The sequence below is a fragment of the Aythya fuligula genome, chromosome 5 (genome assembly GCF_009819795.1).
Source record: "Aythya fuligula isolate bAytFul2 chromosome 5, bAytFul2.pri, whole genome shotgun sequence".
Classification (NCBI taxonomy): Eukaryota; Metazoa; Chordata; class Aves; order Anseriformes; family Anatidae; genus Aythya; species Aythya fuligula.
The window spans coordinates 34,428,643-34,453,350 of NC_045563.1; the positions used below are offsets into that span (position 1 = coordinate 34,428,643).

The 24,708-nt window shown below is 38.2% G+C and overlaps 1 protein-coding gene across 3 annotated transcripts in view; it reads left to right on the plus strand.

Annotated features, from left to right (window-relative positions):
- Positions 1-24,708, plus strand: part of STARD9 (StAR related lipid transfer domain containing 9) — a 106,938-nt gene that overhangs the window by 39,785 nt on the left and 42,445 nt on the right. For all 3 annotated transcript variants that reach the window (XM_032187767.1, XM_032187768.1, XM_032187769.1), the window contains 13 exons: positions 7,110-7,226; positions 9,293-9,325; positions 9,412-9,473; positions 10,086-10,198; positions 14,603-14,672; positions 17,237-17,309; positions 18,229-18,296; positions 19,513-19,610; positions 19,823-20,023; positions 20,422-20,519; positions 21,822-21,899; positions 22,741-22,815; positions 23,542-23,721. In XM_032187767.1, the coding sequence (XP_032043658.1) occupies positions 7,110-7,226; positions 9,293-9,325; positions 9,412-9,473; positions 10,086-10,198; positions 14,603-14,672; positions 17,237-17,309; positions 18,229-18,296; positions 19,513-19,610; positions 19,823-20,023; positions 20,422-20,519; positions 21,822-21,899; positions 22,741-22,815; positions 23,542-23,721 (1,266 nt within the window). The remainder of the gene's footprint in view (positions 1-7,109; positions 7,227-9,292; positions 9,326-9,411; positions 9,474-10,085; positions 10,199-14,602; positions 14,673-17,236; positions 17,310-18,228; positions 18,297-19,512; positions 19,611-19,822; positions 20,024-20,421; positions 20,520-21,821; positions 21,900-22,740; positions 22,816-23,541; positions 23,722-24,708) is intronic.

A 24,708-nucleotide genomic window follows, 5' to 3' on the forward strand; every position in this document is an offset into this window, starting at 1 on the left:
ATATTGCAACAATTTGGACAGCATTTTGGTATACCTGAGCTGCGAGTTTAAGGCATTTTAGCTAAGTTTTAGACCATTTCCCTTTTCTCCAATCAGTAATAAAAGTCCTATACTGAGGACTTGTATGAATCAGGATTTACTGTATTTGAACTGGAACCTGGCTGTTTCAGAATGAGCATGCCAGCAAAATACTGTGATAACAGTTGTCTTAGTGCCCTCTCATGACTTCTTCAGAAAGATGTTGTTTTATTCACTGTTAGTAGAGCTGGAAGGTAATACATTTGTTTCACAAATCACCATGGGATATGTACCAGATACAGCTGGACGAGTGCAGAAACAAGGCATAGCAAAGCAAGTTAAGGCTTTACTGAAAGAAACATTCTTGCATGGAACAAACTAAACAGTGCCAATCACGTAGAGCAGCCACGTATGGAAGACAGTCTTTTCAGCTAAATGGCTTACTCTCTGCAGGAAGCTAAATCCAACTCGTGTTCTTTGACCAGAACACGTTCTTATTGTCTTAGTTTAATTTCAAAAGCAAGATGTGGGAGAATCCAAGAAGAATCTTCTATATTATTCTTTTCCTAATGATCAACAAAACCCGTGATTTCATTCATTATATTCTGAAATATGCTAGTGCATGTGTCTCAAAGTGATTAATCATAGCACATTTTGTATAATGTGCAGCTGTTGATGCTGATGGATATTTGGACTAATGCCTTTGATATTAGCACAGAAAAAGCTTTAATTTTGGTTATTTCTTTATTTTTAAACAAGTCATAAATTCATTGCTGTGCTCTGCTTCTCAAATTTATCTGCAGTACACTAAAACTAAGAGGCTTTTCTGACTAAATTGAGACTTTCAACTAAACTAATTGTAATTTCTACTCACAAAATGAGGGAGGGTAATTTATCAGAACAAATACAAAACAGTCCAATTCAGCTTTTAGTAGGATTTCAGTAAATACTTTTTGAAATTATAATTTATCAACATAGGGTTATGGCATTGTCTTTGGAATTATCCAGTTTTGTTTGTAGTAATATATCTTCTCTTAAGGCCCAATTCAAGAAGGGCTCTTCTGGAACATGTTCGAATTAAAGCATCTGAATAGCCCTGTATATTGAATGGAGAGTAAACGTAACAGAGTGTAACGTACCTGGGACTTTGGAGTTCAGTGCTCTTCTCTCAAAGAGTGCAGTGTAGCTGGAGAGATACAGAGCACCATAGTTGGCACAGAACTTCCACAGCAATTTAAGCCAAGATCCCATGGAGGTTGCTAGACACTAGCAAGAACATCCCACAGTTTTCTGCTTACATTTTACCTGTAGGAATATTGGACCATAAAAACATTAAATAAGTTGCACAATGCCATGCAAAAGTTTCAACAACAAAGCTAGAAATAAAATGAGGTTCTTCCAAGTTTCTAACTTTCTGCGGATGACACAGCTAGTGTTGCTATCGCAAAGGTTTGGCAGCTTGTGAAGATTTTCTGTTATAAATAGATCAATTAATAACTCCTAGAGATCTGTGAGAATCCTTCAGAAAGAAATGCATTTCTTAATGAGGAAACTATTGTAGAATTAAGATACTTTTCATGGCTACATTTATTTCAATTGTAAGAGGTTCTACCATACGACATACAGGTTTCTAAACCAAAATGGAGTACACACACTTCTTATAGGCCACTTCTGTGTATACCATGAGACATGCAAAACTCCTGATTTTGTTAGATATTGATACTTTGAAGGGAAGGGAGCACACACTTGCCCTGTTCCTGTTACTTCCAAGATGATAATACTCCTTATATTTTCTTATTATTTTCCTTTATACCACTTGACTCCAATCCCATCCTGTTTGCTGCCAAGTCCTACCCTGTGGACTTCAGATCTACAAAACTTCTGATTTTTACACTTCTCTCACTGAGGTTCTTTGTTCTCCATTCTCAGTCTAATGGTTTCCCGTGCTTTGGCTTCCAAACTCAACCTTTCTTTCATCTTTCCCACTAACTTTTTTTTCAGTGGACATGACTCCCACCTTTCATCCCTTAACTTTGCCCAGTTTGGCTCCATCACCTTCGTCTTACCAGTCCCAATTTCTTTCCATTCTTTCCCTTCACTGTTACTGGTTTGCAGTAGTCATTTTGCCTAGTTGTTCCCCAACCTTCTCTCAATCTTCGGATCTGTCTCTTGCCATTTTGAACTTAGCTCAGATTCTTTCCTTCTTCCTGTGTTCACATTCCCAGCCACTGAAAGTCATTGAGCTGCTCACTTAAGAGGAGCTTCCTCTTCTGCTCTGAACTTAAGTGTTTTGTCTTAGATGTGTTCTGGATCACAGCAGTCCGGTTTGGAAGCTCAGTTAAAGTCCTTCTCAGCTCATGAGCTGGAGCATGCCCAGAGCAGGAAGAATATACAAGAGAATTAGCTGTTGAATGATAGAATATCTCAAGTTAGAAGGGAAGGGTCAAGTCCAACTCCTGAAATCTTAGTTTTTACTGAATATGTGGCAATTGCAATCTATTATCCCAATTTCATGAAGAAATGCAATTTTGCAGTGGCTGTCTGTTTCTCACCCACATTTCCCAGTAATTTTTGAACAAACTGGCTAGGTTGAACCAGATTTGAAAGAGGGGTGGAGATCTTGGGTATTAGGTTCCTACAAGTTCTGTGTGCTAGCTGGGTAGGGAAGGTACCCTAATAGTGCTTCTACTGCATGAAAGTTCAGGGTTCACTGCAGGCCTTGGGGAAACAGTTGTGGTGGCTCAAGGACTGTATTACGATCATTTTGCATGATGAGTAACTGGTATCTGTAACTGGTGAGTCTTTATTGGCCTGCATGCTCATTTGAGTTCTGAGTGCCTGTCTTGTCCTTGGTGTATAGATTTACTGTCAGCGATTACTTAAGCAGATTTCTGAACTCATGAGACTGATCTATAGGCTGTACAATGTCAATGAACTTGACTTATAGCCTGTGTTGATGGATGATTCATGCCAAGAATCAGTTACAGTGATTTGCAGTGCTGTCATTAATTCTCAGATGCTTTTCCAAGTAACTTTATTGAAGAAAAACACATTAATCTGTTATAGAGATCAGCACCATATTTACAGCATCACTTCCTTAAGTACAACTTCACTGAGAACAGGGGGATTGAATTGGTATTACTGAAAAGAAAGGTCAGAATTGCTGTTTAAGATGTACCTCGCTCGATGTTTATCACTGCAGTCTAAAACAATGACATGATTATGGTCAAGTGTTGCATGCTGTTCAGCTCCAGGTGTTAGATGTGATTGCTTGTTTAGTTAGCAGGTTGTCACAACTATTGTAGGGTCCCTGGAACAAATCATCACTAAGTTTAGAAGCAGAAACTATGCTGGGACAGCATAGGGACATACTGCATACTATCCACATGTGGCCAAATTCAGTCAAGGTATAAAATGCGAAAAACAGTGAATTAGGAGCAATGGAAGATTCAGAACATGTTGTGAAAGAACTCTGAAACAAATAGAGGGTCAAGTTCCACAGTCCTTATTCATGTAAGAAATCCCACTGTGCTCAGTCCTGCTGAATCCCACCAATCAAGTAAAATAAAAAGCAACAGAACTAATTGCACAGATTGCTATATTTATGCAATTACTATTTTTAAGTAGAGCTTCCATATAGAAGATGGGCTGTAAGTAAAAACAGATGTTGAAGCACTGCTACAAGCAACATCTGAGAAAACCCAACCCCCAGCTTAATCCCTGCTTTTGTATTTTCCCACAACTCAGAAGGCAAGTCTCATGGACAAAGTGCTGCCTGTGATCTTATTTTATACTTTCCAATATGTACATGATTTATAAGGAACATTTTTCTCTCAGTTCTGGTTGTGGAATCAGGAGACACTTAGATCTGAAGAGCGTAACAGAATAACTGCTTTTGTAAAAGCTCTGGGAGGATTTTTAGTGGTAATTCCATTTTGCTGCTGGAAAGAAGAAACTTTCCTCTCCCCTTACCACATCAAGTACAACTTTTCCTACTTACCTAAAAGGTTCAGAACCCACTTTGTAATTGTTGTTCTGTTTTTTTCACCTTTCTTTAGTCTGGTGCTTTGAATGGACAGCTTTCACTTTTTGCCTAGCCCACTAAAAGTGTACTGTGATGCTAACACTCAAACTAATTCCTGGGACTGAACTTTCTTTTTCTCATCTCTTCTCTTAAACTATGCGCTTTCCTTACATGGTGGCACCTTAAAATTCACATTTTCATGTGCTTCTTCTGTACTATTCATTTCTTAAGCCCCTTCTCTCTTTTTGTGTGATCTATATACAGCTTCTAAACTGATGGCAAATATTTTGTTTCTATGCACCTCTATATACAAATATTTGTAAAGTAGCGTGACAGTATTTTTAATTTCACCATAACTTTTAACCATCGCACTATAATGTGAGTTATTTTTTTCACTCATCCTTCAATTATGCACCACTGATGTGTTTTGCTATTATATACTTTAGTTTTTCTGTCTTTAAAAAATGACCTTTTTATGGTATATTGTTCCTCATAAGGCATTACTAGCCACATGTGTTGCAAACAAACTAGGAGTTCTTTGTTTGTATTCTGGACTTTGTGCTTTCATTTAATTATTTAAGACTCCAATTAATTGTTCATAATAATAAACAATCCAGTTAAGGAAGGATATGTAAGGTCACTGCCTCCTGTGCGCTCCTGGAGCTGGGGGTCCCTCCTGCCCATCCCCTGGATGCCAGCCCTATGTGCCTGGAGAGCTGGAGCTGTCTTTATCCCACAGTGAGGAATGGGGCAGCTGCTTTCCACTTTGTGGGTTTAACCAGGCATGAGTCTCGGTCTGCATCCCAACAACACAGCTGCTGGCAGGGACAGAGGCCGCAGGATGCTGATGCAGCCACCCCTGCAGACTGCCACAGAAGCACCCCATGGGCCTATCTTATGTTCTTGCCTAGAGCCTCAGCAGCACTAACTGCTGTGCAGGTCTTCTGCTTACCTGGTAGCCTCACTTGCTGCTCACTGGCAAATGTGCCTGTGCTCACAAGCCCCGTTGTGCTGAGTCCCTCAGCTAAGAGTATGGGCCCTCTGTCTAATATTCTTGGCTGGATTGTGGACCTTCTGCTCACTGGCACATCCAGTTTGAAGTTTACCAGCAAACTGCACAAATGCACATCAACACATACTGTGTCAAGAGAAAATGTCAGCCCTCCAAACCCCTCTCTTCCCATCACCTTCCTGGCCACCAGCTGGCACCCAGGCCCTCAACTCTGAGGCTGAGACCCTTGCTTGCTTTACCCTGATACTTGGCACCTGGAACCCAGGCCCTGTGACCCATGGTCCCCTCTTTATCTGCTGATACCAAGACACAGCCTGCTCCCGTTCCTTTTGTTGCTGGTACATAGGCCCTGCGGCACACAGTCCTGCTCCAGGAGCTGGCACTTAGACTCCCATTCACCCCATTTGCTGGCACTGCTGGTGCGATGCCTGCTCACCTTCTGGCTCTGTCACTAGCCCCAAACTCACTCCAGTCTTGCCAGCTGCTGGCACCTGGTCCTTGCAGCACATGCTTGGGGTAGAGTGTATGGTTACATGGGAACATCAAGAAATTATTTAATAAGAAAATAGGACTGACTGTGGTGGACAGGTATGGGGCTCAGTCAGACAAGCGTACTGATCTTCTGCATATGTGAGACCAGACGCTCCTACACACCTTCCTCCTCCCCAGTCCCCTTCCCTTAAACATACCTTCACAAGCTTTGCATAGCCCTGCAGTCGCACCTCAAGTATCCCAAATCTTTCTGTTCCTCTTATTTCCCCTGGCTTGTTGCTTAGCAAGTCCAGCTTGGCCCTCTCCAAAGCTACACATCATTTTCTTCGTGGCCCACCAGAGACTGACTGGACCCTGTCTCTGCCTCTGTTGACCCTTACCTAATCTGTGTCCATATGTTTTGTGTTACTTTCAGTGTTACTTATGACTCTCTTTGAATTGAGAAGGTCCTCGGTCTGATAATCTGAATGAAGCAGATTCTACATACGTTCTACATTCTACATACATTCTACGTACATCCACGTTCTACATACCTTTACACGTATAGGCAGGGGTAGTCAAATTCTTCCAAATGGGGATGTTATTGATTCTTCAGATTAAAATTATCTTCTTGTCTCATTCTGAGTTGAAGTATGATCTGAAAATAAAAGGCTCAGGAAGGGGATTTTAATCTCTTCTGGACAGTTGAGATGGAGTGGTGATAACTATGAAGTTCATTTTTCTATGGAATTGTATATCAAATGAATACATTTATCTGTCTGGTGGAGAACCAAATGACCTGGTAATGGAAATCCTATGCATCATTCTGTATACCTTAGCTAGTTTCCTGTGTGAATGGCAAAATTGTTAATACTTGCAACGTTTCTTTTGAAAGGCTAATGCTGTGTTAAGGGCTTGGCAGCCTGCCTACTGGAACCTTTTGATCCCATGTGTGCTTTCTAGAAAACCTTGCCAGGTGTCCTTTCAGTAGGTCTGTGGCAAAGCTTTGATGTTCTGAGAACATGGCCACAACTTGGGGCAGCTGGGTCTCCGAAAAGAAAAGGGAAAGCAGAATGAACTATTATCCCAGCCTTGCAGTGTGGTTAGTCTAGCTGTCACGGCCCAACTTTTGCAGTTGCAGTGAGACCAATGTGAGGTCTGAAAGCCACTAAGGCAGATTTGGTAGTAGCCATACCTGGCTCTGTGTTATGAGCAGCAGAAGGCACATCACTGTGTGTGACTTTTCTGCTAGATTTATAGTGAGGGCTATAAAAATATGGGTGGGTGGGGCAAGAGGATCCTCAAGAATTTATACATCTTTTGTTTTAAGCGTAAAATAAAAGAAGGCAGGCAGGAAATCACAGTTAAACAGTGCTCAGTTTGTGCTTGGCGTACCAGTGTCTGGATGATCTGATGGGCGAATGCTGGACACTTAACATTGTTCCTGATAAATTAGAAATACAAATGCTATGAAGTTCATTGTTCATATGGTGTTGCTAAAGCTGAAAGCTTCACAAATAATGCAGAATGTTTCTAGGGAGGTATGTTACTCATGGCCTGTTCTGTGTCTATTGGTCTTTCCAGGTGTTCCAGGACCTTGGCACTTCTGTGTTGTCAGGTGCATTTAGAGGATACAACATCTGCCTTTTTGCATATGGACAAACAGGCTCAGGAAAAACTTACACAATGATGGGAACACCTGTGAGTTACACCATTTGTTTTACACTTACAGTTGAGGATGGGATGTAGAAACATTGTTTTATTCTTAAACTGTCATTATGGTGCTGGTTTACCAGAATGCTTACGTATGTTTTTTCTTGGTGTTTTTTTATATATAAAATAAGAGGCAAGCCTTTACACTTAGGTAAATAACGTAGCATCAGCTAAAAAAAATAGCAAATGTGGTGGTGTTGAAATATTTCTTATTTCTTTATCTTATAATTTGTGAAACTTATTGCTGTCTTAGAAGACAAAAAATCTATATCCCTGAATGGTTCTACTTTTCAGAAAAGTATAGCTCAAGATAATGCTAAGTATTCCTTCTCATGGATTTTTTTTTTTTTTTGGCAATCTTAGCCATGCTGAAATTAAATTATGTTCACAAAAATCTGGAAACAATTCAAATAAATGCTTTTATAACAAGCTTCATTATCTACTTGAGACATTTATCTGTTGCAGAAGCTATACTTTGGCCTGTAGAAACTAATATTTGCTTTGCTTACAACTTTGAAATGAATTGAATGGTGTTTTTAGAAACTGTTGCATTTTAAGTTACTTGGCTACCAGGAGCCACTTACAGTGCCCTTTTACCCTTGGTACTTAGTTTGATGGGAGTCAGTTGAGGAATTGCTGCGTTTGGCTGCAACGCAAGGTGATTTGATCTCTATCCATAAATGTTATTGGTTGTTGGTTAAGTGTGAGTTGTCTGTTAAAAGGAGAAATTCTATTTTTTTTTTGGTTTTTTTTTGAGTGGGCAGCTCATGCTAATTAGCTTATGCTAATTCAACTTATAAAGTGAAATACAAACAAAATTTGTTCAAGCTTCAGAGATACAAAAAGACTGTTCTGGCATGGTTTGTGCTTTTGACAAGAGTTTGGGTTTATTTACTTATTTTTAACCCACAGACATCACCAATTGAATTTTGTCAGATCATGATCTGATTCTCTGTTTTGTTTTAAATCAAGCTTAACTCCGTGAAATGTTAAAATAAAAGTTAAGGAGAGATGAACTAGGCTATTTGTATTAAATTATTTTGAAAATATTTTAGCAATTCGGAATAGCCAACTCTTGAAATTATCATTATTTTTTTCTAAGGAAATTTCCAGGTAGTCATGTTTCTTAGATATTTCTGGCTGATAGAGAGGTTTGTTTCTCTAATGAAATCCAGATTTGATTTAATCTTTAGTAATATGCATTCACTGTGAAATAGTGTTCATAACTAGCAAGAATCAAGTGTTTGGTCTAAACTGAACTTTTGTCCATGGAAGTACATTTACTTGAAGAATCTGGAATTTCTCTGTACCCCCAACCCTCTTTGAGCATACCCTCCAAAAGCTTTTCATGCTGTTCAGCAAGGCGATTCCAGCTAAGCCTGAGAATCTTTCTCAGGGTGTTGCAGTCACCAAAGTGTGAGCAATCATGTCAGAACAGCTTGTTACACAAAAGCAGAGCTGTGTAGCCTGTTGAGGCAAATTTTAAATTGGGTAGTTTGAGTGTTTTTAGCAGCCAATATCTTTTCTCTGACAGGCCATATTTATAACTCTGGAACTGAAAGTTCTGTGATGCCATAGCACAAAAAATAAAGTAGAATAAGGAAAAACAAAATACTGGAACCAGTCAAAATAGTCTGTATTTTCCTGGCTTTATCTGTATTGCAACACCTTTGACAAAGGCATGCCCAGCGTCTTCACATTGAACAGTGCTTAGATCTAACCCAAGAAGTCTCTAAATTTCTTATTGATGCTGTGTAATTGCTCTTAAATGACCTTTCCTACGAGAAGCATTTTCACTGAAGCTAAGACAGGTGACATTTCGCAGCACACTAGTCCCATGCTAGATGCTTCAGCTGGAGTAGTAGGGCACTGCCATGCTGTTATGAACTGCAATACAGAGTGGTTTGTGTTGTAAGCTACCATACAGTCATAACCGCAGTGCTGTGCCATGATTCCATCCTTTTCATATTATTTGGGTGTTATTTAAAAATTAATTTTGCAACAATGATAAAAAGTATATTGTTTAATTATTTTTTTTGTGTTGTTATTTGAAGGCATCCATTGGGCTGACACCTCGTATATGTGAGGTACTTATTTTTTATTTCACTTGTAATTGTTTAAGCTGTTAGATTTTCTTGATGGATTTAAAATGTACATCAACTGGTTTGTGCAGGGCCTCTTTTCAAGGAAAGATGATTACTCAGACCAGACAGCATCTTGCAGAGTAAAGGTCAGGTAAGTTTGTCATCATTTTGGGAATCCTATGGATGCTTTCAAAAATACATTCCAGTAGTCATACAAAGCAGAGACTAGTTTATTTTGTTTCTGTTTTCTCAGATAATAATAATTTTGGAACAAGGAGGAGAACACAGGGGAATGATGAGAAAGTGTTGGTGTTAGTTTTCCATCTCACTATAGATCTGTCTGTTCACTTTTGTGTAGACAGCTGAATTTGCTTCCTGTTTAACTCGTAAATTTGAGCCATAGTTCTCCATTCCCTTCCATGGTTTCCACTGGCTTAATTAAGCACTGCATTTAGAAACTTGAGGATTTAAGCTTACTAGTGTTAAAAAAGCAGATTTTTGAATTTTTAAATTGCCTAATGCCTCTTGCTTCTTGGAAGTTTGCTACTCTTAGTTCTTTAACATGCACTTTGTAAGAAGGAGCAGTAACAGAGATAATGAATTAATTAACTTTGTTGTGAATGTCAATGCAAGATTCAGGTAGTTACACTAGGTATATTCTTTCTGTGTTTTTTTTTTTGTTGTTTTTTTTTTTGGTTGTTTTTCTGTGTGTGTTTTTTTTTTCCAGTTGCGTACACTTAACATTGCATTTTTTGCTTTTCAGTTTTCTAGAAATATATAATGAGCGCGTCCGAGATTTGCTAAAACAGTCAGACCACAAGAAACCTTACACACTCAGAGTCAGAGAACACCCTGAAACAGGACCATATGTACAAGGTGAGAGTGGGCTTCACTACTAGCATCAGAGATTTATGTAAATGTGTATCAAGACTTTAAGTATTGTGTATGTTGTGTCCTGATTCTCATTGCTTCCACTCTTCCACAGTTACTTTCCTCAAATATTTTTCTTGCTAATATGAACACGTATAATATTCTGCAAGCTTTGCCTCTGTTATCCCATGGACTGTATATCCTGCACTGTTCTGTTTGTCTTTCCAGGTGTAGGTCATGTATGAGCCACAGTGTTTTGCTTTTGTTGTTTCACATCTAACTTGAGCAAGAGATCCACCAACATCAGCTCTAAATGGATTGTACAGACCAGCCTAAGGTCCCTTTAATATCTGTTTCAGTCCTTGGCAGCAGTATTTTTGTAAAATAATAATAAAAAAGTAGCTGCTTGATGTTCTAGATTGCACCATGAGAAGCAATTAAAATCTATATTACCCAGATGAGAACACAATATGCTTAATTTCCGTTCTTAAAACTCAAAAGGCACAGGATGGGTTATATAAGTCAGTTATACAAACAAAAACATCACATACTTTTTAACTCACACTTGCAACTACAGTCCCTCAGGTGTCTTTGTGTTTTCTAGTGAATCATAGCTTTCAAATCAGGTGACAGAAGAGACTGGATGAAAACAAAAATCATTTATTTTTCCATTCCAGATGTCTGTCTTATTTTTAGTTCTTATCTTCTCCCATATTTTTTGTACTTCCAGTTCATTTCCACTTTTGATTGATACCTTTTCTTCAGGGTCTTGCATAGCTTTAACTTGGAATCTGGCCACTGTTCCTTTGTAAATTATCACTGATGTAAAATTTGCCTGCTACATTGCAGTTTATCTGACCAATGTCTAAAAAGAGTACCATATCTCAAAATCAGTGCACCAGTGCAAAATTGTACAGTGTAACTTTACAGCCAAGATCAGAAGGAAGAACCTTTTCTGAACTGTTGCAAGTTTCAGAAATTGGTAAGTTTGTTTAGAAACCAAATGTACCCATTTCCACCTGCCTTGTCTCTGCAGTGTGCAGAATTCCAAACTTGCCTCTGGTATGAGAGTCTCTGAAACTGCTTGGCTGGCCACCAATGGGTTGTAACACCTGGGAGGTATACGTTTAATAAGCAAAATGCATATCACACAGAATTTTATTGGTTCTATCACATGAGATCAAATACTGATTAGTTCTGTCTTTTAAGTACAGAGTTCGTTTCTGTTCATTTTGTAAATTCTTTTTTTCTCTCCTGGTTCAGTTGTCTCCTGTTTTTCTTTATCACATCATTACATGTCATATTGCTATCCTCAATTCAGAGATTTAAGCTGAGATATGACAGCAGCTAGGGTGACTTGTTTGAGTCAGGGATTGAATGGCCACCTGCATATCAGTAACAGTACATCTGACAGTTGACGGTTGTTACTGATTTCTCTCAAAATTTGAAATGAGCATTTGGGAAGTGTTTAACTTGCATGGTCCTATACACAAGAGACTATCTGGCATTCTGGTCATTTCAGCTGTGTTTTCCCAGCACATCAGCATCCTGTTCGAGGAGAGTTGGAAAATAGATGAATTGATGGTCTCATTAGTATGGCAAACTTATCATTCTTTGAAAAGCAGATCCATAGACATTTGGCCTTTATTGAGGCCTTTCCAAGATTCTCTTTCTACCTGCTCGTTATCAGAGAACATTACTGTTGGTGGAGTACAGATACTAATTATTTTCTTTTTGCAGCTGCTTATTCACCACACAAGAAAAGGTCTTTAAACTGCTTCCTTCCTCGGCAATTTTCATCCCTTTTCTCAGGACTGTATCTCCAGTGATTCCTTGGCTACATATAATGGAGTTTCCTTGTTTCAAAAGTAAATGAAGTTATAGCTTCTGCCAATGGGCTGGCTAGCCTTTTGTCACTATTTTGTCTTCATCTGGAACCTTCCAGGCCAAGTTTGTTGTTTCTATTCCAGTTCTGATTTTTTTTTTTTATTTCGTTTTACCCCTTTTGAGTAAGGACTTACTACTTACACAAATCTAAAAATGCTGGGTAAAACAGTTCTGTGTTAGAGTACTGAAATATCCTGTAACAGTTTCCTTTTGATTAGATTTTGTAATTTTGTAGTATAAGGGAAAAGGATAATGCAAAAAGGTTAACTTAAGTAATACCCAATTTGTTAAGGACTAGCATCTGTGTTTGCATCATACTTCTTGCAAGCTATCAGCAATTGTGAAGTTTGCAGACTTTGATGAGGTGCCCTCCAGTGTACTGACAGTGTGTCAGTTGTGTGGTTGGTGTCAATGATACCCAGAGTACAGTTTGCAGCTGGATGAAGAACAGGCAGAGGAAAATCAGAATTTAACCCTTTTAAGGATGGTTAGTTGCTCTGATATTCACATTATCATGGGCAATGTATTTTCCACTTGCAAGCCCAGTCAGGAAGTCCCAGCTCTGAACACTAAGTGTTTTGAATAGTTTCCAGCCCATCATTTTTCCACGTAAGGGCTGTGAGATTGTAGCCTTTAAAATGCTAAAAGTGTTCCAGTGCTTTAGATTGGAATCGTTTCAAACTTCTCCCTCACAGATGGTTGCACTGTTAAGGAATCAGCCTCTCTTAAATCAGGAAATGATGCAATCTATTTTGTTTCTGAGACGGATTTCTGGGGGAGATTCAGTCTTACTCTGAGACAGATTTCTATATGAGCAAGAGGTTTTGATCTTTCTGTTGGACTTGAAGATGACCTTTCTTTCTCCACCACCCAGAAAAAAAACACTTTGTTGTTCCTTCTCAAGCAATATTTACAAATTTAATTTACCTTATTGAAAAACAAAATGTTTTAGAACTCTGTGTTAGATTCAGTATTCCATTACTTAGGGAAATGTGGATAGGCAACAATTTCTTCCATGCTGTCATTATATAAAGTATTTTTATTCAGTTAAGTAAAACCCTGAAAAATGGTAGGGGAAAACAATGCATGATGGTTTCCATATTCTGAGATATGAAGATCCCAGAACTATTGGAAAAATAAGGCCTCTTTCTCAAATGGAAAATGTGATGACTTCTGGAATTATTGTATTGGAAAGCAACACTGGAGAGCAGAAGAAAAGCTTTGCTTTGAAAATTATCCTATACTTTGTGTGTGTGCAAGTATGTGAGGGGCTTTTTTGAAGTGTGGGTGATTCTTTTTTTGTTTTTTTTTTTCTTCATGTCAGAATATATTCTAATTCTTTAACAACTATCTTTTTTTGTTTTCATTTAAAGCTATGTAACCTGTTAATATCTAAGGATGGACTCTCTGACAATGTCAGAAATACCCATTTCAGTCTTGTTGAATTTTATATTCGTCTTGGCTCAAGTTCTAGCACTATATATGTTATTTGGTCCAAATAAATTACATTTTTTTTCAGTATTCTGCCTTCATTCACACTTCTGTGGTCTGCAATAAAACAAAACCTGAATCAGTGCAGTCATGAGGGGGAAAAAAGTATCCCTGGACTGCATGAAGACTTTCTTCACAACTTGAGGTTTTTTTTAGGAGCTGCTGCAGTACAAATGATAACTAATCATCACCATAAAATGCAAATGAGGCACATTAAACCAGATTTATGTGAAATACAAGCCTGTTGAAATTAATTTTGTGTGTCTGCTAGAATTTGCATATTGTAAGGTGCTGAAAATGCCACTACAGCATAGCAGTGTGCTGCCCTCCACTGGGGCCATGTTAGTCACAATGATCACTGATTCAGTTGGCTCTGCAATGCAGTATTTCTTTCATTTGTTTTCTCCGTGTTTGTGTTTTGTGTTTTTTTTTTTACCCCTATAATAATATAATAATAAAATCAACTACAGAATCTACAGGAAGCAGAAGATGTAAAAAGGCCACTTGTTTCATATTTGAGTACCCTCTGGGGAGAACAGTGTGAAGACTCCTCAGTGTTGCAGACTCAAATATAGTTAAGTAAATGGTAAATATTCACAGTAGGTAGTTCCCAATTCTGTTAGTCATGTGAGCAGAACCATTATTCAGAGGCAGTGACCAAAAGCTTCTTTACAGGCTGTGAACCCAATTAGTAGCAATGACATAGCTGAAGATTTCTTACAAAGCTTCAGTTATACATATTTTTAAATACCATTGTTCTACAGACAGGTTGGAAAAGGTCTGTACTTTAAAGGTACAAGGCATTTTTTTTACTGATGTCACTGCATCTGAAAGGTGTACTGCTATATTTTATTTTTTTAAATCATAACTAATTGAGCAACTACTTGTAAAACGGGCTGATGTCTCAGTAGTATTGTTATGCTTCTGATGTTTGGATGAATTGTTATTATTATTTCCCAGTGATTAATAAGATGAACTGATTGAAAATTCCTGACAAAAATATGCATTCAACTCTTTTATAATCTTTGGCAGGATTATCTCAGCATTTAGTTACAGACTACAAGCAAGTTGTAGAACTTCTTGAAGAGGGAATAGCTAAAAGGTATTTTCTAAAACAAACGATCTTTATTTAACACTTCTTTCACCATATTTGGATTTCATTTATTTTTGTTTTACATCCAGTGTTGCCAATGCTTTGTCTGTGATACAATGTCAGATACGATGTGTGATACTACATATCTTCATATTATCCACAATAACAGTGACAAGGACTCATGAAGTTGTTTAACGAATTTGTCACATTTCTTCATAACTGAACCCGTGCTGATTTACCCACAATATTCTGCCATCTGTCTGGAATAAAAAATGCATGCCAGGAAAATGTTTTGTTGTAAACAGGCTTTATTTCTTCTCCACTTCCTTATGTAGACTGCATAGCTTTCAACTCATTTGTTAGTGTAACTTAACAATGTATAACAGCTGAAAAGATAGTGTATTTGTTTTACAATTATCTGTTAGAATTTTATAGTTCTGTTGTTCTTACTCCAAATCACAAACATCTGCCAGGACAGAAGTGTGGGAATTGGCATACCGGTGAAGTTGACAATTTTGGCTCTCATTAGTCAAGATTTTTGTTTGTTTGTTTTAATTTTTTTTTTTTTTACAGGCAGCTTTGGACATCAATACAATTGCCATTAAAGTGATAGAAAAGGGTATAATTTGAAATGACCCCCCAAAACCAAATCACAGTTCCAAGATTCAAATTACTTCTTATTATAAGAAGTGTTGAGATGTTAGAATATCAGTGGCACTGTGAAGTAAATAAAAACTAAGCTGCATTATCATAAAAACATAGAATATACAGCAGGATTAAGTTTTGCTGCTTCTGCTTTTAGCAATCAATAGATGTACCTCTATGATAAGAAGGGAGCTTTTTGGAATAACTGCAAAATTCCAGTCTGCCTACTAGTGTTGTCCTACAGTGGTCTCATTGCTGAGGAAACAGAAGATACAGAGAAAACAAAATCAGAATTTCAGTATTTTGTGTGTAGGTTTCTTTGATGCTGAATTTTCAAACCTTGTCACTTGTGTGAAGCCACGCAACTTCTCTTTCTGGGTAACTTTTCAAAAATTGTTTTGGATTATACTCCTATTTACCTACGGTCTTTATTTTTATGAAATATTCTGCTGAGTATTTATTAGCACATTATAAATGTAGTCTGGCTAATTTTAAACATCTGCAGCCTGGCATGTGCTGCCCCATGTAAATCAGCAAGCTCTTACAGGGGGAGAAGGGTGGGGAACAGATCGCAGTTGTCTCACATGGCTGTAGGCAGGAGAGGAGCTGGTGGGGCATGATGGCCCGGAGGTTTATGTAGGAAAGATCACGCCCTTGCATATGGCTGGTGCCTTTCACTTTTGCTTTATAAACTTCAGTGCTGTTCCCCTGTACTCTCTGCCCTTTGTAGAACTGTTTGCTGTTTTCTGCCCTTTACCTAATTGTTTGTCTTCCTCCTCCAAGATCTTGGAGATTAGTTCACCTTTTTCTCAGTTAAGGCTCATTTATAGTTATGATGCATTAGACTGCTTGTAGCTTTTGGCAGTGCCTGGTCACGTTTGTGAAGTTGTAGAAAGCAGGGAGCAACAAGTAACAAACAGAGTTCTGCTTTTGGCCTCCTGTGGTAGGCTCGCAGCTGCTGTGCTCTACTGCAGTTAATTTTTGGAGTACTCTGATAGCTGGGCTCAAAACAAAGACATGGTCCCATAGTCATTGTTTCCGCTACTAAAAGTACCTGCTTTTGTCAATGTAAGATGAACAAAACTGATGCTGAAAGCTGCACATGTAACTGATAATCAATAATGAGTAATTTTGTATTCAAGAGAAACTTCAAGAGTGGCAAAGGAAAGGATCTGTGACTTGGTTTCAGCTGTGGGAAAAACCTTTCATTCATTGGTTTGTCCAAACAAGGACAAGACGGACAAGGAAAGTAGAATTTCCAAAAGTTTGTTACAGAGTGGAAGAGTGCCACTGCTGCTCCTCCTCCTGCATCTGGTACCTGCTAACCAGAATGCATGGGTCAGAGGGCTAGAACCTGAGGTCTAACCTGTCCATATGGGAAAGGCAAGCAAGTGCTATGCAAGTGAATCACAATATTCATTTGGTACTTGTAGGCTTGCTAATCTCATTGGCCTCTTCTAATGGTGTAAAACTGCTGCAACAGCCCTGTGACAGAAGAGTTACCTGAAAATGGTGTAGGAAGCTTTTTGGATCCTTTGAAAGGTTAAGAAATAAAAATGAGAACAATATGAAGAAAAAAGTATTGGGCCAGCACATTCAGTGAAGTCTGGGGTGAGCTGTGTGAGGCTATGACTGTCTGTACTTCTTTGCTGTGTTCTACCCTCCTGCAACCGCTTATGCCTGTACTGCAAGACACTTTGAGATATTTCTTCAGAGTGCTGCTGGAAGGCTAAACCAACTTTAACTTCACTGTTGGTTTCTATCTGTCAGGTCCTGTGACTGTGTGATCATATCCAAGAATGCAGCATACCGAATTATCAAATTTTCACATTCCTTCATCTTCATCAACTCTGCTCTGTTTATTTGTGCTTCGTCTGAATACAGGGAAATCAGCCTGATGTAATTGAATGGTTTGCTCTTCTTTCTAGAATTACAGCAGCTACACATATCCACAATGCCAGCAGCAGATCTCATGCTATCTTCACCATCCACTATACTCAGGTTAGCTAAAAATAATCCAACTTCCTTTTCACTCTATGAAAAGCATCGTTCAATGTGTTGAGCATTGTTTAATTGTCACTGTTCTGTGCTGTTTGTAATAATCTTGGTGGAAACTGTTACTGATTTCCTTTGGATCACACTGCAGATGTATTACCCTTCCTACACTGCCTGATGTGTTGTGTTTACGGAAGTATTCTTGTTTCTTTATACAAGCTCATAATTAGCAGTGATGCCAAAGACTTGCTGTAAAAAGAAATGTTTAAAGCTTTACCCAGCCCTTTGAAATGCATTATCCCTTGTTAGGATGCTGTGAAAATGATCTGTGGATATGTTTGAAGTTATGTTTTGTCACGCTCATTTAGGATCCTTAACTGAAGTATATGTGGCATTAGTTTAATGCCAAAGTTTTGTATCTATCCAGCATTTCAGATGTGCTCATCTCTTTAGCATTTGGCATCCAGTCCTCTCAGAGACAATGCACCCTTTCTCTGGAGGAATTATATCCTTCCCAGGAAGGGAAGTCTTTCAGTGATCCAATAGACCTTTTCTATCTCACACTTCTAACATCCTGTAATCACAAAACATTTGGGGATATTTTTCAGTAGTTTCACAAAAGACCTTTGGAATACATTAGGGGAAAATAACTGTGCAAGATCTACGAGAAAGGCTTTCACAGTCGCTAGGCAGTAAAGTTTGTTGTGTTTTTTTCAAGAGGAAATCCGCGTAAGAGCATAGTTTCTCTGTCAGCTGAGAAAGCTGTTGAGCTAATGGTTTGAACATGGCCAGTGAGTCAAGGTCACAAAGAAAGGCAGTGACAGAGTCAGAAGTGCAAATCAATTTCAAACAAAAGAGGGCACCTATTTTATTGTCATTAATGAATTAGGAAGAATAATCTTCCTTATTTATGTTTTTTCTTTAGGCTATATTGGAGAACAGTCTCCCCTCTGAAATTGCAAGCAAGATCAACTTAGTGGACCTTGCAGGCAGGTAATAACAATACACCAAATGGCAAAAAGCTAACTTTATCTGAAGAGGCTGTAGTACTGCCTTAAAATATGAAATTTAATATTTTAAAACTTCAATAACACAACAGTAAGTCCATCTTTTGTATATGGTAACAAGGAATATTGAACTAGTGTCATCTCTGTCATCCATTCTTCTGGACTGGGTACTGGATTTTATTGGGGAAAGAAATTCCTGTGTCCTAAGGTCCAATACTCTGCTGTTGCAAACATTTAATGTAATTCCACTTAACCCTGTATCTTTTTTATTTTTTTTCTTTTCTTTTCTTTTCTTTTCTGGTAGCTATTAGTGGAATTACCAGATCTGAGCTTGAAAAGAGAAAAAATGAGTATATTTTTTATGGCTGCCTAGCATGGGAAAATATTCTTATCTCTCTACTTAGATTGTGTTTCAAAAGCTCCTAAGTCTCTGATCTTAGTTATACTTTTCAATGAGGAATGGGGGGGAATGGTTTTAAACTGGAAGAGGGGAGATTTAGAAGAGGTGTAAGGAGGAAATTCTTTACTGAGAGGGTAGTGAAGCACTTGAAAAGATTGCCCAGAGAAGTTGTGGATGCCCCATCCTTGGAAGTGTTCAAGGCCAGGTTGGATGGGGTATTGAGCAACCTGATCTAGTGGGCTCATGGCAGAGGGGTGATAACTAGATGATCTTTAAGGTCCCTTCCAACCCAAACCCCATTCTATGATATCATACATGTGGTTATGCTGGATGTGACAGAGAATATTAGGATAGAAGTTGTGCTGAAGAGTTGTAGAGCAGTTGGAGAACATGACGTTTTTCCTTTCCAAGAACGTAAATCCCCGTGCACATCTGAGCAGAGAAAGTAGTAATGAGGGGATGTATAGATTCTGGACTGAGCCCTTAAAGGTTGTGTAACGTGTGTTGTCTCTTAGTTGGAACCCCTGCTAAACTTTGGTTGCCCAGTTCAGTCTTGAATTTAAGTTCTGGTGGGTCTTAAGCAGCATTTTGTTCCAGTGGCCTTTTCTGATGGTTGTTTGGATGTCTGAATCAGAAAGTGATATTTCATGTGAAGTGTTCAAAATGTGTTGTTTTAATTGTACACTTTGCTATTTCTGTTTTCTTGTGTGTAAGGAAAATGTGTGATGCTTTCATGTTGTGTGTTAATACTTAAACGTTTTTATTTGGTTTGCATTGTCTTTCCCATGCTTGTGTGCTTCAGTGAAAGAGCTAATCCCAGCTACTGTAAAGATCGAATTACAGAAGGTGCCAATATTAATAAGTCATTGGTTACGCTTGGAATTGTCATCTCCACTTTAGGTAAGTGCACAGTAGTTCTTAATATTCGAGAGTAGCAATAAAAGCATAGGACTCAACCACGATGTGCTATATCTTAATCTTTACATTTACAATAAAAAGCTGAACAGAACAGCTGTGTGGCTTCATAAACTGCAATGACATTTAAGAAAATTAAATAGTAATGACAGAAAAAGATAACTCATTTCCTGTGCTCTGTTGCATTTCTCCTTCAGCACAAAATTCACAGATGTTCAGCAGCTGCCAGAGCATAAACACCCTAACAAGTGAAGGGGAGAGCAGTCATGTGGACAGCCCTTCCACAGGCAGTGTCAGTGGGACCAGACGGCCAGCTTACATCCCATACCGTGACTCCATCCTCACCTGGCTTCTGAAGGACAGTCTGGGGGGCAACTCCAAGACCATTATGATTGCCAGTGAGCTTGATTTCTTTTCATTGTTATCATTTTGCACTACATTACTCCCCTGAAATACATCTCTTTTGAGGTGCAAAGTCAGCTATGTCACTTTGAGTCTGACCTTATAAAGATTTTCATAAATACTTCATAGGATACATCAGGAAATAAAAAGGTGTGCTGATTGTTCATGAAGTTAAGCATAAGAGTCTTTCCAATGTCATAGTTTTGATTTAATGTGATTTACTCACTTATAAATACAAGTTTGAAAAGTCATTTTCTGTGAGCTTGATGAATCCCCAAGGATATTTTGGGTTTTGTTTTATAAAGTCAAACTGAAAAACATCCCCATTTTTGAAGTGTTTGCTTAAACTGATCACTTCTTTTAAATAAAATCAGTGTTTGCTTTCTATCTGCAGCTATTTCTCCTGCCAGTTCCAGCTACAACGAGACCATGAGTACCTTGAGATATGCTTCAAATGCCAAAAATATTATTAACAAGCCCAGAGTGAATGAGGTGAGGCCTTGAGTTCCTCTTTTCATTCTTGTTCAGTTTTGTTGTGTGTATTTTGTAAGCTTCAATATACCTATTCTCTGAATAAAATTCGTACCTGTCTCTCATGCTAGCTGGAGCAAAATGGGAGACTGGGTATTACAGAAATTATTTGATTCCTTGCTTGCATCTTACATAATTTAGAATTTCACACCTTTTTTACATTCTTCATATCTGTTCCATCAGTTTCCATCTTTCTTCCCTTTGAATTGTTGTGACATGCATATTCACCCTATGTCTTTATCCTAAATATTGGTGGAGTTACAAATCCATTACATTATTCACTACTATTTAATGTACTAATACAAATGTGTAACCTTACAGCACTTCCTTCAGGCATGGTAAAGGAACAATGTTAAGGTTGCAAAGTCAAGAATTCAAAAATTTTGCCAGGCTTAAGGTAGCCTATGTGGTCTCAATTTGTTTTCTTTTCAGTAGACATCATGATGAAGCTTTTTAATACATAGGAAGAAGTTTTGCCACAGAACCACAGCTTCATTCTTTGCACAGAATATCCAGGGGTGAACTCTGACTGTATGGTAAATTCATCTCTTTGATTGTGCAGGAGTCCTACACAGACTGCACAAGTTAAAAGGTGGCAGGGTGTTAAAGGAAGAGTCTGATGCTGCCTTGGGGAACTGAATGCTGTCTCTGCCCCTGTGTGACTCAAGCAACCTTGTGTATTTACTACACTAAAATGCTTTAGGGCTGTGTTTTCTAAAAGTATTATCTTGTATTTTTTCTATATACCATGAATTTCAAAGACATGACTTCTGTGCGGAAGTTCTATTTGTTCAGCTTCTTGAGTTAGACTGCTTCCATTCTCTGTTTAAAGAGTGCCTTATAACTAGTTTTTAGACAGCACTAGTAGTCTGCTTTTCACAGCAGTAGTCTCAACTCTGACAGGCCACATGTGAGTAAATACGGCCCTCCTGGCTCAGCCTCCTGTTTCATAGAGCCTCTCAGCCTCCCAGCTTGCTTCCCCACTGCTCTTTCACACAAATCTGTACTAGCCCCTTAACTCCATCTCTTTGGGTAGTTGCCTTCTTCCCCTTACAGCAAACTGAACCCAGTCAAAATGTCACTGGCAGCATAGAGACAATCATCCTAAACTGTCTGCATAAAGCTCATTCCCATCAACTGCCTATACAGCAGTACTTATTCTGAAAGTATTCTTCTGGGCTCTAGGAACAGCTCTGCATTCCTTTTTTTAGCTATAATTATTTTAACAATGTTTTTTCCAACATCTGTGTCTCAATGTTTCAGGATGCAAATGTAAGACTGATTAGAGAACTGCGAGAAGAAATTGACAGATTGAAAACTATGCTGATAAGCTTTGAACTGGTATGTAGGAACACTTCCCAGCATGAGCTTTAATGGCATTCTAGGTAGCTACAGTAACTTAGTTTCATATAATCTGTTTATCTTCATATTTATTGTATCTGGAGGAAAATTAAATAGTTTGTTATTTTAAATTAAATTAAATGTCTGCATCATTTCCTGATAATTATCAGGCTAACTGCATTTTGGACATTTCTTCTTTTTCTGGCATTATATTGATAATCCTGAAGTATAAGCACTTGTGTGATGGTTAGAAAGGATTTCCTTGCTGTCTTTCATAGAGTTGGCTGGCTTTGTTATGCATTGAAACCAATACCTTGAAATAGAAATGTTTGTTTGTAGGGATACACAAGCACCAAGACAGCAAAGTGTTAATCTCTGTAATTTCTCTGCCAGTTTGTTGCAATCCTATTTTCCCCCAAAAAGTGAACTAGTAGATCTCAACAGTAGTTTGGAGGTTTCAGCCTGCCTGCACACTCTGATCCTCCGAAAGAGGTTACGAGTGTTTCTGAGTCTTCACAATACAGCTGGCACTCTATGTCTTTGCCTTTGGAATAACATCTTCTTGGCTCTCCATGCCACAGGGAGCGTGTTCTGCTGAAAGACACTAGAACCTCAATCCAGGATTTATTTACACAGAAATCTTTCTGTTAATGCACTTTCACCAGTTTTACCCCCAAACTTGCATTCAATAGTTAGAGAGGAGTAGGCAGCATTGCATGTCTATTTTTTTTTTGTCTTCCCTTCTCCTGAATTCACCTTGAAATTTGGAGACTGAAAGAACATGCTTGCCAGTTGTTAATAAGGAAACCAACACAGATTTCTGTGACTGTTGTTTGTACAGAGGAATTCCAGTCCTTCTTGGAGCGATGACAGGGATGGAAATCTTACCGAGCTGGTTCTTCAGAATGAGATGAAGGTGCGTATGATCTACATGCTGCTTTAACCCTCTTACATTCCACAGGATTGGAAGGGATAGCATTGCCACAGTTCTGAAATAACAGTGAAAATGTGTTTGCCCAAATCCTTTCATGTTTGTTCTGAATATGTAGGCATTTGCCATCTTTAATGCATGTTGCATGCTCTCTAGGAATTTGTGGTGAGTCTCTTGTGTCCCTAATGGGATGCTGTCTATTGCATTTTACTAAGTCTGCACAATCTATTTCTAGTTTGAAAACTGTCTAAGTATATCACAGTAATTCATTATATGACCCCTTTGTCTTCTAAGTTTAAATTCCTCCAATTTATTTAAAGGAAATTATTGCACAGTCACCAAATTATGATGAAGATTTAGTCATCAGTGATGTGCAGAGGTTTTGGAGGTCTTGGTTTTAAGATTTGCTTAAACTTCTCAGGACAGGGAAAATAAGTAGTTAGCATGATCATACATCTTTCTGATATTTTAGGAATGAGTATTCAGTGGGTTAGCCTGCTTCACTAGGTAGTAGCATAGGTTTAACTTATTTTTGTTGCCACAGAAATGTTCTACAATTAGAAATACACATGCGCTGCAACTGGTGAAAAAATTTTACATACAGTAACTGGAAAACTATGCTTTTTTTTTTTTTTTCTAAATAAATTTATGTATGAGAAACATTCAACTACTTATTAAATGAAAGAGTTTTTCCTCCTGTTCTCATTTAAGATTGAGCAACTGACCAAAGACTGGACAAGTAAGTGGATGGACAGGAAGGCCATCATGGAAGAATACAGTGTGGACATCAACAAAGAAAAAGCTGGAGTAACAATAGATTCCAGTTTACCTCATCTAATGGCCATGGATGATGATATCCTCAGCACAGGAGTGGTGCTATATCATCTCAGGGTGAGATAATGTCACTTATCTTGTTTTTCCTTTAAATTTAAAAACATGTTTTATTTGGGGAAAAAGAAAAAAAGAATGTAAGTATGGTTAAGGTGACTTTACAACAACAGCTAACAAAAAACAAAGGCCACAATTCACAAAAAGAACAAATACATAGGTGAAAGGAGAACAGTAACAGAAAAGGACAAATGAAAATGGAGGTGGCAGACAAGAATTCATGCATGGAGTAGTAAGTTCACCTCTTATGAATGCCTTTGCAAACTATTTGATAATGCGTGGTAAGCGAAGTGAAATACCCTAATTCAGAATTAGTAGATTGTTCACAAAGCATGAGGACAGGTATGTATCTGTAAAAAGGTAAAGGATGGTGCTTAAAGTGTACCAGATTTACTGGTCTAGATTTTAGTAGGTACTTGTATACTTGCAACTGGAATATTCGTATATTTGTAGATCAGGTACAAAGGTAACTTTTGACTAGACCAATTTGGCAGTGACTTCTGTTTATTGCTATTTTCACTTTATCAGGGGCACCAAGTAGATTCTAGGTGTGTAGCATGAATGCTACTTACTTGTAATCCTATTTGAGTGGAGATTTTCCAGGGTCAGGTGGAAGTCCTGGCTTCATAGCAAATGCTTTGCTGTATAGCTGCTCATTTAAGGAATTGTTATCACTAAGAAATTTTCATAGCATCGCATGCGTGTTACTCTGGGTTGTGGCTTAAGATATGAGGGCCAGGCTAGCTAGTTTCAGGTGATTTTTTAATCAGGGCTAAGTAAGGGCTAAACTGGGCTTTTTTTTTCTTTTTTTTTTTTTTTTTTTGATGTTGTTTAAGCCAATAGAAGTTACCAAAATATTGATGCTGTTTTAACATAAAAAGAATGGTGGATGGGCACCTATTCAGAGAAGCATTAGCAAACTCATTAGCAAACAATTTATTAAATGAAGTTGTCTTGTGAAATTGATCTTGTTGTGTATCTGTCTACTAA